Raw genomic sequence first — 19,652 nt, 5'->3', positions numbered from 1 at the left:
CCTTTCTGTGTTAGAACTTTTATGAACTTTTGGACTTCCAGACTTTCACTAGGACCAATCCACTTGTTATATCGGACTAGCGCTTAATTGCTTTCGGCCTTAAATCTTGCCTAGGTCCCTGGTCTACAGTTTCCATAGAAGATCAGTGGCGCTTTTCACTTTTTGGTGTTCTATTTGCTTAAATTTTAAAAAATTAATATCTCCGGTTCTTATTGGATTTTATCATCGTGGACTTATTTTACTTATAAAAATGTGCTCTTTATTTTAAAATTAGTTGTGCCTTAATCAGCTTCACATAACATCCAGGAGACTAAGTAGGCAAGTGACCCTGCAGACTGGGCTGTTATGTTGGCGTACATGTGTAAATAGTTAAATACTTAGCAACTAGTGATAATTAGATAAATTAAGAGTAGTGAAGAGGCTTAAGATGGTCATTGTGGGACCAGGAATAATTTGTGTAGATGTTAACCTATAAAAGACATATTTCTTGATCTGGTCTCTTCCTAAGAAAGCTCCCTGATAAATGTTATATATATATGTCTTCAGTATGAAAAAGCTGCATTGTACTGCAGGGAGTGTTGTTCATCAAAATGCATTTACTTGCTGAGGATATCCTGTCGTCCACCAACATTTCAATAATAAGGTAGTATTTAGCACAGTATTACTCTTAACCACACTGTAGCAATGGTAGATATCAAATAGATACTTCTCCATACGTTGCGGAGGAAGACCGTGCCGGTTTCCACGTTGAGCGTAGTGGAGGAGTGAAGGAGAGGAGCGGAGGAGCCCTGGTCTGTTGGGCTGCTGTCACACGACCGGCTCGCGCTCCCTTTTGCCGGCACTTCAGCAACTCTGCATTGGCGCCGCTGCGGCGCTTCTGACGCTCTGGGCTCCTGCGACCTCAGCTGCGGGTGCGGCCGCTGCTGGTGCCGCGAAGCAGCGGGCGTGGTGCAGCGCGTGTTGCAGTGTTGCGGTGCTGCGGCTTCTGCGGGGGATGGACTACTGCGGCTGACCTGTGGATCCTACAGCCCTGTCCCCACCCCCACCTGCAAAACTACAAAACCCATAATAAAGGACTGAAACCTGGGATTCCTGGGATTGAATCCTGGGACGGAAGAGACTGAAAAAAAAACTGCTTCCAGGAACTAGTGGCCTGCAGAGTGCAGCAGAGAGCTCAGCAGTGAGTGGTGAGAGCTCAGTGGCGAGCACCAGATGCACCCCCGTCGATTGGTCGGTAAGCCGCAGAGCCGCAGGAACTGTAAAAGTCTACAAAAGGAGCGGGCGGACAGAGACGCCAACCCTCTCGGGCACCTCATCGAGCACCCGCATACACCCGCAGCCCACCCCGCAGCCTGGACACTAAAACAAAAAGTGACAAAAGGGCAACAAGGGAGTTGGTCTTGGACTCGGAGCATTTGCCTAATAGCCAGAAGTCAACACCAGCAGCGCTTCTGGCACATGGGGCCCAAAAGAAAGGGCCGATTGCTCACGACCCCGGAAGAAAGCCTCACGAGCCACCCACCAAATAACGAGACAATAACCAGGTCTATGAGGAGCAAATCGCTAACGGACAGCTCAAATGAAAAGCCACGAGGTAGACCAAAGGGGCTCGATCAGAAACTTCCTAATTAAGAAAAACGACCCCCTCCTCAGTGACAACGGCACTACACAGGACGCTCTCCCCGACAGCCCACGCCCGGCTCAAGAAAAAAGCACTAATGATCATAGCAGACGGATCGCCCGATCACACTCCAATACCTAAGGAGGAGACCTCCTCGTGTGAGGAACTGAGGACCATCCAGGAAATGGCCAGTGCAGCTCACGAGCATCCCTACCCAAACCAACCAGAAGGCCAATTCAGGGGTGGACTCCCTCCCCCCCTCTTTTTACAGATAATGGGCAGAACACTACGACACAGCTCTGCCCAAAGGTGGCTCCACAATAACGACGACGGTGCAAATTCATGAGCCCAATGCCCTTGGACCGTACCCGCAGACCACGGAGACTAGTGAGCCCCAATACGGATTCAAAGAGCCAAAACCAACGAATCCCTGGCCCCACTTAGCCCCCCTGGCCCCAGTCTCCCCTGTGGTTGTGGAGCTCACAGCCTCCTTCCTTCACAATCTTGGACAAAAGATAGAAAGAACCCTTGATCTAACCCCAAACCTGTCGTGGCCCCTAGCGTCCCCATGGGCCTCCAATTGAAAAGCTGACTATACCGCGGTCTCAGAGAAATCATCCTCGATTGAGATAACCAGCGAAACTAATAAAGCCCTCCTGTGGCAATCGACCAAGATGGAAGTGCAAATAGAACTTCTACAAGCAATTGCAGGGCGCCTAGCTGTCATAAGCTCCAAGGTGGAGGTCCTAGACAACAGTATCTCCCAACATGTGGGTTCCAACCGGGGCGACTGCTCCTGCCGCTGCCCCTGCCGCTGCCCCAATCTCATCGAAGTGGGCTTCCCTTCCTGAGGTCCTAGAAGACATAGTTGAGATAGCGAAAGGGCATATGGAGGCACAGACTTTAAACGACATTGACGATGGGGCAAAGCATAAGGCATTACCCGAAGGCGACACAGCCAGCAGGGGTTCCATCAGGACAGAAGTAAACAGCCGACAACTGGAAAAGCGCAGAGCACATGACCAACAAACCCGTCAGCAGCCCAGAAGCGCCCAAAGAGACACAAAGCTTACTGGAACAGACCCGCAGGAACACACTTAACTCGCGACGGACACATATGAACCCGCCTTATCAAGGAGAGCAAAAAAGAAGCTGAAGAAGCAACAGAAAACAACAAAGCTAAAAGTTAGAAAATTGCAGTCATTGAAGATCAATCAACTGCCCTTACTAGGGGGTACAAAAGTCACCCAGTTCTACCCAATTTTCACCGACAAACTGGGGCAAAAAGGTCCCCCCCCCCCTGTCTCCCTGCCTTGGGAAATTCAGCATAAACCAACCACATTACCAAGTATCTCCAGTGAGAAGGGCCTAAAGTCATCAGCAAGGCCAAATCACCTCACCGACAACGATCCAGCGGCCGGAACAAGTCCACATCCTGCAGAATTGCTCACCCAGGCAACCTTGGCAAAATCAACACTACAGTCGGTTACCCCAAATCCATCACAACCCAGCCCGGGGCCTCAGCCTGTCACCAGGAACAACAATGATCAAAGCAAGTGGCCCCAAGCGGGACTTGCCTCAAGCCACCAAGAAAGCCCCCGCATAGAACCAACCCCAGCAGAGTCCGCTTCAGAAAGGGGAGAAAGGGCCCAAACCGTGGGTGCCCCAGCAGTTGTATATGAGGTGGTCCTCACACCGAGATTCCTCAGTACGGGACAGCATGACATCCTGAATCGGAGTAACATTCTACGTCTCTTCAAACACCTGGACACCCTAGACAAGATACAAACTGGGGACCTAGAATGGGTGAAATTCCTGAGCACGAAGGGGGACACACTGCGATTCATCCGTGGTAGGCCTGAGGAACAAAAATACAACAAGCCATCGTAAACCACTCCACCCTACTCACTGAGTGGGGCATTGAAGTTCAGACACTGGCACATCCAAAATACCCACACGTCCTGGCCCCAGACACTGGGGGAAAGGCCACCCGGTCGGTCCTGCACAGGACAAACAGCTCGGGACCCTCGGACAGAAGCCAGGCGGGCCAAAGGGACCTAATTGGCATCAGAATCTCATGCCAAAATATTCATTGGGTAATACATACCAACTTCTTAACCTCTCATCAAAAGCGACATGCAAGGAGGCCACAGCATTCCTAACTGCGACAAAAGCCACCCTGTCAGAGGAGATGCTGGCCCAGGACTAACCCACAAGCAGCAACTAACCATAATTTCCTGGAACATAGCAGGGATCAATAAAATCTGCGAAAATGAAAATCTGAAGCAGTTCCTGGAAAGCGGGGATATAATCTGTTTACAAGAAACACGGGCCCTGTCCAGCACCCCTTTGGCAGGGTATTACGAACATCAGGTCCCAGCCATACAAAAGAATCTTTTTGTCCGTCCAGCTGGCGGCTTATCAGTTTTTATAAAACATGAAAGTGCTCTTGCAGCCACAGCCATCAATCGGAACTCCCCAGGTCTGCAAGCCCTACAGATCAGAGGTTTGAGTTTCAATAAACATCCAATGAGCCTGCTGGTAATAAACTGTTACATCAATCCCGCACAGACCCTCATGAAAGATCAGCTGGAGGCACTGGCACAGAACCTAGAAGACCTGCTACACAAATCATACCAGGTTATTCTAGCCGGGGATTTTAATCTGAAAGATCTTGACGAAACAAGATTCCTTCCCCCCCTCCCCCCCGCGGGGACCTGGCAGGGCAGCTTCCTTGCAGTACCTTCTTAACAATTATAAGCTGACATCAACCTACGGACTGAAAACAGCTTGCTTGGCCTCTTTGCATCCTCAGTTCACCTTTCAGGACGCTTCAAGAATCGATTGTCATGGCCAGCGAAGAGATGGCGCCCAGAATAGAAGGCTTTGAAGTCGAAGATCGGAAGGAAAGTGATCACAGGCCAGTAAGAGCAGTGTTTCAGCTGGACGTACCACCAGCCACCATCTACCAACCCATCGGGGAGACAAGCGGGGAGGAAAAACACAGCGTCCTGAGGAGGATCAAGTGGTCAGACAAGACCGGGACCACACTTCAAACATGGCTGGGCCAGGTACAGGAAGGGAGACTGCCTGTAGAGCTCTCATCCATAAACGGATGGGAAAATATTGTTGAAGACCTACAAACCAAGCTCGGGAACCCCAAGACACAAAACCCGAGACCGAAAGGGCAACTGAGACCAGAAAGCACCTGTCGAAACAACGATATACGAGAATGCAAAAGGCTTCTGCGTAAGGCCCGCGCAGAAAAGAAAAAGGGGGCTGCCAAACAGAGGGACCATCAATTGCATCACGGACGGCATCTTTAAGGAAGAAACTATGGGAACACAAAAAATCCAACATGGAAAGCGAATGGCTCAGTCTTTTCCATGCTCCAACAAAAGAACCCAGCACGACTCTGGAGAGACATAAACCAGCTGAGCAATCGAGAACCCACAAGAGATAATGGAGTTGCTGAAAAGGATTGGATGCTACATGTGAAGCAGCTATATGTAACAGCATCCATTAATGAAGACCCAACAAGTGGTAGGGTGGATACAACAGAGCAAGTCGATCTAGTTGGCACAAAGACAGGAGTCATGATCCCGAGCCCAGGCAAGACCCCCATGGGTAACATATCTCCGACCGTTGCCCATGGCACTTCACCAGCCTGGACTAACACCCAACAGGTTATCAAAACTATTAAGAGTATGAAGAATGACGGGGCACCTGGGTCTAACTGGATTCCAGCACCTGTCTTTAAACTGGCATCAGAGTTCTGGTCATCACTCCTAACCCCGCTCTTCAACCACACCTTCGCGACTGCCACACCCCCCGAGTCTTGGAGGGTTTCCATACTGGTCCCTATTTTTTAAAAAGGAGATGCCTAAAGCAGTCGAACTACAGGCTTATTTCCCTGCTCGATCTGGAAGCCAAGGCCTATGCCCGCCTACTACTGAAAGATCTAGAGAAGTGGGTTGAAGAGAGAAACATAATACCCTTGGACCAGACTGGCTTTAGGCCACAGGCATCAACCATGGATAATGTTCTGGTGCTAGCCCACCTCTCTGCCCTGGCAATCCTGAAGAACCATCCCCTGCTCTTATGCTGCTTCGTGGACTACAGCACAGCCTTCGACAAAGTAGTATGAAAAAGATTATGGCGGAAGCTAGAAAATTGGGGCATTCCATCAAATCTCCTGAAGGCAATAAGATAATTATACGAGGACACCTGGGTGCGGGTCAAAACAAGTGCCCTCACAGTTCCCCTAAATTAACCACAGAGAATGGGTTGAAGCAAGGATGCGTGCTGGCCCCCATCCTCTTCAACTTCTACACGGCGGATCTGGGGGAGGCCCTAAAAGGAGCCAGTTTAGTAGCCCCAAGATTAGAAAGTGTGAGGCTGCCAGTTCTACAGTATGCTGACGACAGTTATAATGGACCATACGAAGGTGGGCCTACAAAGAGCCCTAAACAGTTTTAACATCATTAACAACTTGATAATCAAGGAAAAACGAAGGTCATCATTTTTGGGTCCTACCACCTGAAAAAGAATGCACTGTGGCAAACTGGGAAACGTGCTAATCAGTACGGTGGCCTAGGTAGGCCAAGGTGAACTTACACCTAAAACAGCAGAGCTCCAAGGCCAGCAAGGTTACACATCTATTAAAACTATGCCAGCACTTGATCAGTCCGTCCGCCAGCCCAATTCTGACAGTTCTAAGAGCGAAGCTCCTTCCAGCAATTAGCTATGGCCACCTTGCCTTCCCCGGGAAACTGGAAGCCCTCCTTAATTCAGCCCAAGTCAAGGCATACAAGTCAGTGCTACACATACCGAAGACAGCAAGAAAAGCAAGGCTAAGACTGGAGCTAAGCCTGGTGAGGCCAGACCTGATCTGCCAGGGGGAGATCATAAAGCTATATCTAAGGATATTAAGGGCACCTGCTAACTCCCTAAAAAATCATCTGAGACCTATTTTTGAGGGGCCAAGCTCGGCATGGCACACTAGGCTAGAAAACGCGATCAAATTAATGAAGATCGAAGAAGAAAGCATACCGCGGCTGGAGATCCCCTGAATGCCTGGAAGAGAGCTGTTAACAAACAAGTGCGCGAAATCTCCTTCGACCTCGATCTTAAAACGCTCCGTCGAAGCTCTCATCTAGATCCGTTGAACAATTCCTACACGGCAGGAAAAGCACAACCCTACCTAAGCAAGGCTCTCACCACACTGCCTGAAGTAAAATCTTATTAATGAGGCTGACCACGCTTGGGATTGCGGATTTCAATCCTGCATGGGCCCGAAGAGGGAAATCCACAACTTGTAGACTGTGCCCCTACAGGAGGGAATCCTGGCTGCATCTCTTATGCTGCTGTCCCTACTTCAATAGCGAATGCCGGCGACTTCTGCGCCCGATCTGCATCAACAAGGGTATAAAGTCGTGCAGCGAAGCATCAGCCTTGTGTTTTTCAACCACTAACCCAATGGCTCTAGCGAGACTGGCGAAATGAATCCATCAAATCAGGATAGCTTTAAAAGCTGCCTACTAAAGCAACACAACCTAGAGGAAATGCATGGTAAACTCTGCGGTCGAATGCGGATGGGACCACTCAACAATGCATCAAGGACTGTGCCCTGTTGCAGGGATTCTGCTTATGCACAGAACTATGTGCAGGAAACCAGGACCTCAGTGAATTGTTGTGTTCCAAAAACTCACCTCAGAACCCCTTATCCGATCAGTGTCCCATTCGTTATCCGAGTATTATCTCGGCGGTCCCAATGTATAGACAACCCAGAACAAGCGACTTAGTGTATATCTCAGGAATGGTGGGAATCAGAAATACCTGTTCGTAATTATTCTCATATCAGTCCACAACAGAATAAACAGAGACACAGTAAAGTTTAAAGAGTTTATTTTATAAACCTCGTGTCCTAAGATGCAGCAGTTTGGCTAACCTAAGCAGACAAATGATTAATATCAAAACCATCAGCATAGTTACAATACCATAGAGAATGAAAGGAGTAATCCTACTAAAATGACAGTGGATCTAAGCCACCTTCCTTTCGCTAGCAAACTAATAGTATTATTATTAGACTAGTAAAAGGTCTCTAGGCTTGAATGGGGAACCCCATACCGTAAAGATCAGCTCAGGGCGATCACGTCACAGGATCAGCTAGGCTCTGCTCCTGGGAAAGCTCTTCTTCCGAATGTAATGAAAACATGTAACACTGCAATATTAAAAGGACCCGACTTTCAGGTATTTGCAGCTGCGTGCGTGTTATGACTAAATAGTGGGCCAATCAACCTGAACCCAACAACATGCACCGTCTAGCGACCCAGACTGTTTCTTTACACCGAGTACAGACCAAGGTCGCTGCTCACTGTTTGGGATGTGAACAGACAGTTCTCATGTGAAGCAAAGTCGAGTAAGCATTTCTCAATTAATAACATGTGACTACAGTGTCGTGTGCAAAAGCAGCAAAAGTGGCAAGATGGCTTTCTAACATCTAACGCGGTTGTGCTAACTTAGCATTGTACATATATAGATAACGATCTTCACTACACCCCTCTTGGACGCCCCCCAAGAGACCATTTCTACCAGAGAGACACTTAGAGCGCCACAGAGGGCAGTTCAAGAGCTCTGTAATGTAGATCAACTTCAGGGCACAAAAGGTGGGCTTCAAGACCATGTCCACAAATGCTGGGGAATGGCTGACTACGCTGGACTGGGTGAGGGGTGTTAAATTTTACCCAGAACAGAAGTTTGAAATCACTGTTTTTAGCTTTTATATACTGATTGTTTTTACTGTAGTGATTTGAATTAATTATACAGTCAAAGTTTACAAGCGTTTACTTCTCCATACTTCTTGTGAGCGGAGATGCTAAAAACAATAATTCCTAACATTATTGCTCACACAGGGTTTAGAATTTCTCCCTAATGGGGTCAAGGGGTTTTATTTACTTAAACATTCCTAAGATAGGCAGGCTCGGACTAAATTTAAACCTCAGACAAACAGTTGGATCAGGTCAACCATATTCAAAAATTATTTTAGTGATGATGCAAGATTGTTGATTTACTTATGCATCAGAAGCATAAGAAAAATATCAGTTTCATTGGAAGTGTGAAAACGTATTATTTGAAGTGTTTAACCATATCAAGAAAAGTTGTGCCCCTGATTTCACAAAAAAACGTTAGTCTGCAGTTGATCCGGGGGGAATCCCAGTTAACCCTTCCCTAGATGACTTGTGTGAGGAAATGAGCTGCATTATATGGTGTGATTGTGCGACCGCGGTGTAATACTTACCAACCCCTTCAGGTCCAATAGGTTTAATCTGTTAAGCCTTCAGATCAACCCTCATTAGCTATAGCACTGAGCAGCAAGGCTTAAACAGAGGAACAAGTGTAAAGCATTTAAACAGCACCAAAACAATTGAACAAAAAAATGACACAACACAAATTGATACCAATTTATATAGACTGAATCTTAAGAATTTAGACACTAGAACGAAAAAGATCCACCGAAGGATTCCGAAGATACAGGTTTTACAAGCAATAATAAATCAAAGCAATTTCACTCAACCACTAAAAAGCCTTGGCAAAGTAAAAAACAATTGGACACTTAAACTTTTTCAAAGGAAACTTAGGCAAGTGTCAGTGCAGTCATCTAGAAGCTTGGCGCGACCAACGCTGCCAGGAAGCTAGTAAGGTCCTCAATAAGTTATCTTCCCAAAAGAAGCAGGCCTTCAGCAGTTCCCGGTGCTTCATACGCGTTGCAATGGTTTCCTATGGAGTGGTACTGATGCAAGAGATGAAGTATGCTGAAGATGCACCTAAAATGCTGTGCATGCGACAGGGGACTTCCTGGGTCCACGAAGATGTTGAGGATTATCCTGGTTGCAGGTGCGACATTCTAGAAAGTCCTCTCTGGTCTGGCCTATGTCCAGTCGCCACTGGACTACCAGTCTGTCACAGGCCAGTTCTTCCAGGATCGATAACTCTTCTAAGGGTCCCAGCAACTCTCCGACACCACTCCCAGGTTCAGCAAACCTGGGTGCAACTGTGTGCCTCGAGTTTGGTCCTTGGTGCTGCACGGCGACAGTGTTAGCAGTTTGAGGACTTCAGGCTACCATCTTGCCCCAGCAGGTTTCTTCAGCGGTTGTGTTCCTGTGCTGCAAACAGGAGTGCAAACAGCTGGCCCTTGAAGTCTCTTGGCTTGACTGCACTCTGGAGACTGCTTACCCTTGAGCAAGACACGGCAGGCACAGTTCCTCTCTTTTCTAGCCACCAGGTACAGCAGGTGGAGTCCTCGTTGGTGCAACCTCTCTTGGCGGTGATCTGGGTGCCAGGGGTACCCTCTTTGTGCTTAAAGTGCCTTTAGGACAGGATGCCAATGAGCTTCCAGGTTCCCTCCCACTTGGTGACCGCTTCATGTGGAGGTTGGTATCTGGCTATCTCAGGATGCACTAGTCTGCCCACTGTCAAAATGGCGAGATTGCTCTCTCGATGTTTAGACCTCCCTATCTCACCCCGTGGTGTAGCTACCTCAGGGCTACACATGCCTGGGGAAACCAGTTTGGCAACAACCCCCCCCCCCCCTGCTTCCCATGTCAGCCTGTCTACCTCAACAATAAGGTAGCCCTCCCTCCTAGTGTTACACATCTGCCCTTTAAAGGCAGCTTTACCTTTGAAGCCTGCCTTTTGTGGCAACACCCCACTGGCTTTCTGCAGGAGGGAAGTGACACCACCCTGGCCTGCAATGCCTCATTGTTCCCCTTCCTGAGAATTGTTAGCATGTCTCTCCAGAAGGACAGAAGGCTGTCTTGTAGAGCAGGCTCCATGTGTGCCCGGGAAGCCACAGGAGATTTAAAGGCAACAAAGTGGCTTTGCTAAAGCTGCACACTGCAACAAGCGACTTGAGATACAAGTCGGGCTTAATGTAATGAGGTGTTTGATACATTGGGGGCCCTTCTTTGGTCATGCCATTTAGGAGTTAGCACAGCCAAGGAGTCTGTATGTAACCCTGTACTCACCAATTGGGCAACCAAATCTTTCCACAGTAAAAATGGTAATTTTGTGAGTTTTACTCTCGGGGCATGTACAGTACATTTCCTGCCTGCCTCATATGTTGCACCCTGCCTTTAGGACTCGGTAGGCCTGACAGAGGGGTGACTTACACACATGTACAGAGGAAGTGGTGGCTTTGCAGTTTGCTTTTAATGGCAGAATCAGGCTAGCATTGCAGGACTGCTCTCCCAGTCTGCAGTGGTGGACTAGGGACTTTTTACTTGGGGGACCTCCAGGGTGGCACAACCAGTGTTACAAGCTCTGGGGTGCTCTTCTAATTTACAGGTCCTGGGTACCAGGGTACCATTTACTAGGTATTTAAAGGTAAGTTAGCCATTACCAATTGGACACAGCCAATTTGACATACACTTTAGGGCCAGGGCACGGAGGTCTGGGTAGCAGGCTTCAGAAGCATCAGTCAAAAGACCTGGGGGTTACCATACAAAAAGCAGTTCTTCAAACTTTTCTGCTGCACTATTGTTCAATGCTATCCTCCACCCTCCTCCATGTGTGCATTTGGAATGGGTCACTTAAGAAATGTCCTGAAGCAAATATCCATTTGAAGAACAAGTTCTGTTCTAAATGTTTGCAATGGAAATTATGGATCTTTTTGTTTTCTTTTCAGCTTGCTATCTCTGTAATTCAGAATGTAGGAAATACATTTTGTTTTTTTTGGCTCTTTCGTACATCGTTCGCCTCAACAAAGGCATTGACAATCAATGAAACGGACACCAGTCCTGTGCATGGTGTAACAATAAAGTCTTGAGACAGTGCAGACTGATACCTTTGACTCAATGTTTTCCGGATCCAGCTTTGCTCCTTGAAAAGGATTCACATGAAGAATTTGAGCTTTTGAAGCTAACTAAACTTGTTCTTTACCTGTGTAATGTGAAGTTACAGAAACTCTGATTAAGACCACAAATGTGTCCTCCAACAACCTTCAGGTTGGCATATTCTGACACTTCCTGTTGTTTGCACTATATTTCATAATGTTTATACTCTTAAATACATTCAACCTTTTGAATAACTTCTCTAGCAATATAGTCTCTCCTAATTTCTGTATTTAGTCCACAGATGCTCAGTTGATAATCCTCTTTAAGCTCTTATCAGTAGTTTTACTTTGTGTATTTTCAACAGTTCCTGTGACTTAAATTTTACAGTAGATAGATTCCATTTTATTATAAGCAGATGTTAGGTTTTGAAATAACGAATATATGTTTTTCAGTTGGTACAGCATTTACCTCATCTGTTCATGTCCCTGCAACACCCCTACACTGCTGTGAGACACATGGCTGCACGATGTGTAGGTGTCCTGAGCAAAATAGCTACCATGGAAACCATGAATAAGTTTCTGGAGAACGTTCTTCCATGGCTAGGAGCAATCAACGATAATACCAAACAAGAGGGGGCTATTGAAGCACTAGCCTGTATCCTTTAAATGTTAAATTGTTGTCTTAACTGTTTATTACAAATATATTTTTTTATTTCATCTGCCAAAGCATTTAGTTGTGGACTAGTTTGTTTGCAGACTCTGAAAATCCAAGCAATATAATGTTCTGGTACAATTTGCAATGTTGGTTAGTTTTTTATTAAAATTGATTGTGGTGAATCTAACAAAACTATTGAAAAGACACAAACCCCCTCTCCTCTTAGTATTGGACTTTAATTTCTATAAAGATTGTTCTTTTAGTTATCTGACACAGCATTTTGCCATAAGATTGAACAGCTACCATTCCCTGAGGATTAAGAAAATAAGTTTATTACAATTAATAATCTGGTCTTTCGTTCGAGCTAATCATTCCAGGTACTGTAATGGGAATCGGCATATGCTGAAGTTATTGAGAGGATACAATCCATTGAATCAAAACCCTGTCTAAGATTGCAATTTAAGTTAAAATTTGGCGTCAACGCATCTTAAGTAGTCAGTCCTGAAGAAGAAAACATCCATGAGACACGTATTGGCTACAAAAGTGGACTTTGTATTGTCATTTGAAAGGCTGTATTTCTTTTTGAAGAGGTAAATGTATGTGCGAATAAAATGTAGTGACTGTAATTCGAAGATCACTGTATATATGTTTTGAAAATATTTTGGGAATTTTAGTCTCAAGCATCCAAATAGCCATAATACGATCCCACCTTCTTAAAAGTACCATGCACTATTGTGTAATCTTTTTAAACATCTATATCACGTCAATTAAGAACCTTCCCGCTGCAGCCTGGGCAAGGCACCAGAGTGTCTCTCTCCTGGAAGAGACCTCAGTTGTTTGTATCATGGAGACGGTCACAAATATAGTGTTTATTGCATATCTATATATATTTTTTAAACCTTCCACTTGATTTTCGAATTTCTTATTTTAGGAAACTTGTTTAATCCTGCTTACAGATCTGATATCGTGTGGGAATTGAGTGTCATGCTTAACTGACTTCTGAGGGAAGAGGGGTACCTGGGAGCCCTAGACTTCCAACGTTATTTAGCGTTTCTGCTCCAATTTAGAAACCAATGTCTGTCTTGACAGATTTCTAACAAATGAGACCTGGCCTTGGCCAGTGACACTGAGGCACAGTTCCAAGATTGAAACTCAGACAACCTAAAAAAAATCTCAGATCGGCACTCATACCTTTATTTACTTGCTTTGGCACAAAGCGTGCAACTGAGACCACTGACCTTTGTTTAAAACATAGGAGGACCACAGACTAAAATTATTACAGGCCTTATTCCCTAGCTGTCCATCCCACTTGAAATCCTTTAGGGTAAACATGATTGCACAAGACAGATTTAAGTCCAAGCTCTAAGGAGTAAAATCCCTCAGATTTTTGGGCACTCTGCTCTGGAACTGTTTGTGCACAAAACTCTAATTTCCAGACCTGGTCAACTTAATAGCTCAAGGCAGGCCTTTTCTCACAGGCTTTTAGGTCTGATCAGGTTAACAATCAGGAGAACCCCCTCAAACGGACAGTGTTCCACTCTGCACAGCTTAACTGTAGCAAAGATCAAAAGGCTAAACAGGCTGATCTGATAGAGACTACTAGCCGCAGATTCCTTCACGTAGAATTATCTCCAGGCGTGAGACTGGATCCGGAAACTTTTTGCCACAGCATCCCTGCGTGCCGGGGGCGGGATCACGCGACTCCGTGTAGGCGTCGTCCGCGTACGTGACATCAGCGAGGTCACATAAGACCCGCCCCGGCGCGCCCACGTCAGTTTTTTCCTTTTCCGCGTGCAACGCGGATCCGTTCCTAGCTGCGGGCCTGTTTAAGGCCCCCTTTCTTCCATTCTTTTTTGGTGGAACAGTGTGCGAATGCCTTTGGGCTTTAAAATTTGCACGTTTTGTGGGCGTCTTATGTCGGCAACGGACCCTCAGCTCATTTGCATGTGGTGTTTGGGGGACGATCACAGCACCTCAGATTGTGCGGCGTGCCGAAAGTTGAAACCGAAGTCGCGGCGGGAGCGCCAAATGAAACTTCTCTTGGCACGTCTCTCCAGGTCGACGTCCCCCCCCCCCCCCCCCCTCGGTCTGCTTTGCCGGACGTCTTCAGGTCCGGCCGTGGTTGTCGTCCTCTCCTTTTTCCGATGTCACGTGAGCGCCGCTCCCCGGTGGGTAAGTGTTGCAGTTCGTCCCCGGGGGCTGGTTTCCGGCCTACCGAGGGCGTGGACTCTCCGCAGGTGATGCGGCACCGCGTGTCATCCTATCCACCGTTTCCCGATGTTGGGGCATCGAGAGACCAGATGGAGACTTACACGGCGGGTTTGCAGGCCTCGCTGGCGTCTCCTCCTCCTTCCCCTCCTGGGGTGTCAGCAGATCCCTCGCCTTGCGCAGGGCCCTCTGCGGCGCCGCCGGTGGCCATGGCGCCGACTAGGTCGGATCCAGGCTTGGAGGATGTGGTGCTGTTGGGGTGCTGTTGGGATGCGGCTCCTCTGGGGCACCTCCTTCAGGCCACGGCATCTCTGCCTCGCCACAAACCCCCACAGGGGTCCCTGTGGTGTCGCGGGAGGTCGCCGGGGCTCGGGTCGCATCCCCTAGCCCCTCTCGGTCCCTTGGCAGGGTGGTCCTGTCTAAGGACGAGGTGATGCCGCAACGGCGCCGGCAGCAGCTGGACCGTGCGGAGCCACAGGGGTCGTGGACTCTTCTAGTCCAGGTCGAGGGCTGACCTCTCGTCCCTCTCTGGGCCCCTCTCGTACCTCCTCACAGGCGGCTGCCTCGGAGGGCGAGTCGGAGGTTGTATCGGGGGCTGCTGGGCAGCCTTCGCCTCCTTCTGGGCCGCGGCCGGCGGAGGGCCTCGGGCCCATCCCGTTCCCCCACGCAGGTGGTTGCCTCGGCGGGGGTCGAGCTGGCGCGGCTCCAGCTCTACTCCGGTCCCTGCTCTGGTCTCCGGTGCGGGGTGACTTGGAGGTCCCTTGCCTGGCGACGCTGGATGGCACCGGTGTCCTGCCTCAAGCAGCGGACTCTACGGCTCCGCGCAGGGGTCGTACCACGGATTCGTTTTCAGATGCTCCTTCTCCGGAGGCAGGCTGCATATTGGTATCATCCTCCCCGGAGACTGGGTGTCCTTTTCACCGGCATCGAAGGGTGGCTCCCCACCCTTCCTAAGTCAGGGGTGTTCGTCGGAAGAGCGGCAGGTCCCTCATTATTCGGCTTCTCTTGACTTCCAGGTCTGGCCCTTGCCCGCCCCGCTTGGCCTCGGAGACGGCCGCCTTAGTTTGCAGCCGTCGCCCACAGAGGAGCTGCTTTCTCCACCACTGGGCACTATGGATGTGGGTGCGGCCTTCGCTCACGCGGTGTCCGCGGCTGTGGGCATCCTACGCATGAGTGACACGGTGGCTCACTTTCCGACGGACCATCTGTTGGAGGTCCTCCACAAGGGCTCTGGTGGGAGGGAAATCTTGCTTCCCTTTGAAGGTTCGCTCCTTTCTGCCTTGAGGGGGGCTTGGAGGCGTCCTGCCTCCGGGGACCCGGTGCCTCCACATCGGCACCTTCCGACGCCGCGTGACCCGGCATGCCTGTCCATTCACCCCTCAGCCGCAAGCCCCCTTCGGCGGACTGCTTTTCCCTCCCTGCCGCCCCTATTGGCTCCGCCGTCCAGAGAGGCCCGCTGACTGGACACTTGGGGACGCAACATTTTTGCCTCGACCAGCGCGGCCCTGCGGGCCCTTAACACCTTGTGTGTGCTGGCTAGGGCCTCCTCCTGTTTGTGGGACTTGGCTGAGTCTCTGGGGTCTGCAGCGTCCCAGGAGTCTTCTCAGGTGGATTTGCGGCACCATGCATTGGATGGCCAGGAGCTTGCGCCGTTTATTCTCCACTCCGCTCTGGACGGCTCTGAGGCGCTGGGCCGGGCCATGGTTTCCGCAGTTGCTCTCCGTCGCCATGCTTGGCTTCGGGACAGCGTCTTCCCCAAAGATATTCGGGAGAGGCTCGTTGATCTCCCATTTGATGGCAGTCTGTTTCATGCCCTGGCCGACCCTGCCATCCAGAGGCTCTTGGCAGGGCTCCGTCCTCCTCCACCTCCGTCCCCGCCTCAGTGACTTCTGAGTTAGGGTTGCTTCTGGGCCTACTTAGGCCGGCGGTTATGGTTGTGGAGTATGTTTTTCTGGCTGTTTACGTCCTTCCTTGGGACTTTGGCATTGTTGGCTGCTGGACGGCCCCTTTGTTGTGTGAGTTCTGCAGGATTTTTTGCGCAGACTTGGCCCTGAGATTGGGCCTTCTGCTTTGCTTGGGCTGCTGTCAAGCCTGTAGCGGGGGTGCTTTTTTTCCCCGTGGTTCTTTTGTTTCTTCCTCTGCTGTGGAAGTTCTTCCTAAAAGGGTTCCCATATTTTGGGACTTCACGTGCCCTATGTGGGGTTATGGTAGCGGTCATATGGCTTGCGCTCTGCTGGAGGGTTCTGGTCGCCTTTGGGTACCTGTTCTCCATGGTGTTTACGTAGGTTGCTTTTGCTTCCTGAGGTCGTGTGCGTGGGTGGCCTGGGCCTCTCCTCCTCTCCTCCTCTCCCTGCTCCCGTTCTGCGGTCTGGGATGTCCCTGTGTTCTCCCTTGCCAGGCGTTGCCTACTTGGTCTTCCTGAGCCCTCTGGTTGTTCTTCTTGCTTCTGGCCTTGACTGCCGGCATTGTTCTGGCTGGCAGACTGCTCTCCATCTGGAATGGACTTGCCTTCTTCTCCTTTTTTTCCTTGAGCCCTCTAGGCGTCTTCTTTGTCTTGGTCGTCGTCTTCTTTGTCTTCGTCGTCTTCGGTCTTCCTGTCTTGGCATTCGGCGGAAGCTATGTTGCCTTGTGGGGGAGTGGGGTGCCTCGGCCTCTCCGTCCTTGCCCTTGGTTCCTCTGCTGTGAGTGTACAAGCCTCTTCAGCCTTCTTTCCCTCCTACGTCCCCTTGGGGTCGGTGGGATTCTGCTTGTGGGTGTTCCCTAGGCCTAGCAGGGGCAAGGTTCTACCTGGTCCACAGATCTGGTCCCTTGTGGGGCCCTCTGTTCTGCTTTGGCTGGTGGGGTCCTTTCGCAGACCCTCCTTCCCAGGGGGTATTGCTAGGGTATCTATTCTACGTGAAGGAATCTGCGGCTAGTAGTCTCTATCAGATGGACGAGTTACTTGCCTTCAGTAACGATGTATCTGGTAGAGACGATTCTAGCCGCAGATTCCTTCACGGCTTGCCCTTCCTCCCCTATTCTGCGAGGACCCTTGGGTTGGTCTTCGGTACTTGCCTCCCGGTGGGGGGCTGTGTCTCCTGTGAGTGCCTTCCTTGATCTTGTCGGGTGGCTCCGTCTGGGGGCAGTTCATTCATCCCTTGGTTCTTTGGAGGATGGGGTTTCGGTGCGCCGGTGCCCTGCTGCTCTGGCCACTACAGGTTGGGGGGGGGGGGGGGGGGGGGGGTTTGCTTCTATCCTTTCCCTCCCCTCCCGCCCTTCCATTGCTAGCCTCTGGTTCGAGGGTCCTCTGGCCATGCCTTACCCTTGTCCTTGTGGGTGGTTGCCCTCTAGGTTGTGTTGGCTTGGTGGTTTGTTGTCCCTGTCTGTCTTGGGACTGGTCCCATTCCTTGCTCAGGATGAGGGGGGTGGTTTCCTACGTGTGCCATGACGTTTATGCCTGTTCTTCCCTTCGGGCACAGGGATGGGAGGTTGTCTGTGCAGCCAGGGTGGCTGCGCAGGTTTCTGCTTGTTCGTCTTTCTTCTTTCCCTGCTCTTGGGGTCTACGGTGTTGGCACTACCCTGGTGGTGGTGTTAGTCAGTTTCTTTCCAATTTTTCTGCTCTTCGCACACTGTTTCCATGCTCTCACAGTTTTTTATCTGGTGGTTCCGTGTTGTGGTGCGGAAAAGTTCTCCGAAGAAAACTGACGTGGGCGTGCCGGGGCGGGTCTTACGTGACCTCGCTGACGTCGCGGACGCCTGGGCGAAGTCGCATGATGTCGCCCCGCCCCCGGCGCGCAGGGATGCTGTGGCAAAAAGTTTCGAATCCAGTCTCACGCCTGGGGGTAATTCTATGTGAAGCAATCTGCGGCTAGAATTGTCTCTACCAGATGCATCGTTACCGAAGGTAAGTAACTGGTACCTCAACCTCCCCATACAGATCATCCCTCCACCCTTGAAGGGTGAGGGATTTCAAGAATTGCTTACCCACAGTCTATCGGTGCAAGAAGGTGGATATTCGCAACATGCCAAGCTTTACAAAGCAGATACATAGCTGTTCACACTTTTTGTCAGAGTTACATAGAATTCAAATGGAGCAAGGCAGAATTCCTTCAGATTGGTGACCTCTTACATTGGCCTACTGCCAAGTTTAATTGATATGAGACTTTTGGTGTCCAGCAAGGCCACTTCTTGATGTAGATAATTATATGGGCCGCCCATTTAAACTGAGGACCCTCCCCCCCCACCCCTGGATAACAGGCACCTCTTAATTTGGGTAGAAAAAAAGTTATTACAATGGTATACCAAGTGTTGACTTTAGTTTGGGATGCCTAGCTAGACAGTTCATGCTTATCAAGAGGAATGTTTGTCTAATAAAAAGTAGGGGAGCCTGCTGTCCCACCCTACAAGGGTGTCTCACAATACCTGCTTCAAAGTTTTCCAGTTAAATTACTTGCACTGTACTTATAACAAGAATGTCACCTTCCCACCTTTGTAGCTTGAGTGCTGGGTGGGTGTCACTGGACTGTTTTGTGTAATATGAAACATTTACTTAGTTGATTACGGCTCCTTTGACTTTGATTGAAGCTCATAAATACGGCCTCATGCAGTGGAAGGAAGAAACAGTAGGTTTTGGAGCGATGACGAGAAGGATGAAGAGGATGGATGAATGCAGAGATGGGTCAATGGAGAGGAGAATGAATGTAGAGAAGGATGGATGAGAGAAGTACTAATGGAGAAAAGATGGATGGATTGATTGATGGAAGGAAGGTAAGATGGGTGGATGGATAGAGGCAATGAAGGGTGAATGAAAGCAAGAAGGGATGGATTGGTGTAAAAGAAACTGATGGAAAAGACAGAAGGATGGAGATGGAAGATATGCTACATGGATGCAAAAGGCTGAAAGAAGGGTGATGGACCAAATACAGAAAGGATGTAGAGAAGGAAGGACTAAAGTCTGAATGAAGGATAAACAAAATATGGTATATTTAAAAAATTACAGGATTCCTCGGGGGATTGTGCGTTGGGGGTGCTTTCTCTGGAACTTTTGGGTTCACTTGGCTCACGCACTCACTCCGCGCTATTTTGGACATGGTTCAAAGTGGTGGTATTTTATTTTTCTGTCTCCTCCCTGGCTTACCTGACCCTGCTGCAACTTCTCACCATCTGAATCAATTTGTCTTCTGTACACTTCAAGCAGTGCACATATTTGAGAGATGATGTTGGCTTGCTGGACACAGCCAACTGTTTTCTTTGGAAGCAAGTAACATCCAACTTGACAGAACTGATGAACCGGTCCAACTTGTTCAGCCTAGGAACTTGTCTGCTGAACCTATATCCATGACTAAAACAAATAAAAC

The 19,652-nt window shown here is 49.2% G+C and overlaps 1 protein-coding gene across 2 annotated transcripts in view; it reads left to right on the top strand.

The window, feature by feature from the left end:
* The window catches only part of BTAF1 (B-TFIID TATA-box binding protein associated factor 1), an 852,875-nt gene that overhangs the window by 620,208 nt on the left and 213,015 nt on the right, over positions 1-19,652 (top strand). For both annotated transcript variants that reach the window (XM_085606166.1, XM_085606165.1), the window contains exon 24: positions 11,907-12,108. In XM_085606166.1, coding sequence (XP_085462292.1) covers positions 11,907-12,108 — 202 coding nt within the window. The remainder of the gene's footprint in view (positions 1-11,906; positions 12,109-19,652) is intronic.

Source organism: Triturus cristatus, chromosome 1_2 (genome assembly GCF_964204655.1).
Source record: "Triturus cristatus chromosome 1_2, aTriCri1.1, whole genome shotgun sequence".
Lineage (NCBI taxonomy): Eukaryota > Metazoa > Chordata > Amphibia > Caudata > Salamandridae > Triturus > Triturus cristatus.
Note: the sequence above shows the minus strand (reverse complement) of the source record. Positions and strands in the feature narration are given on the sequence as shown.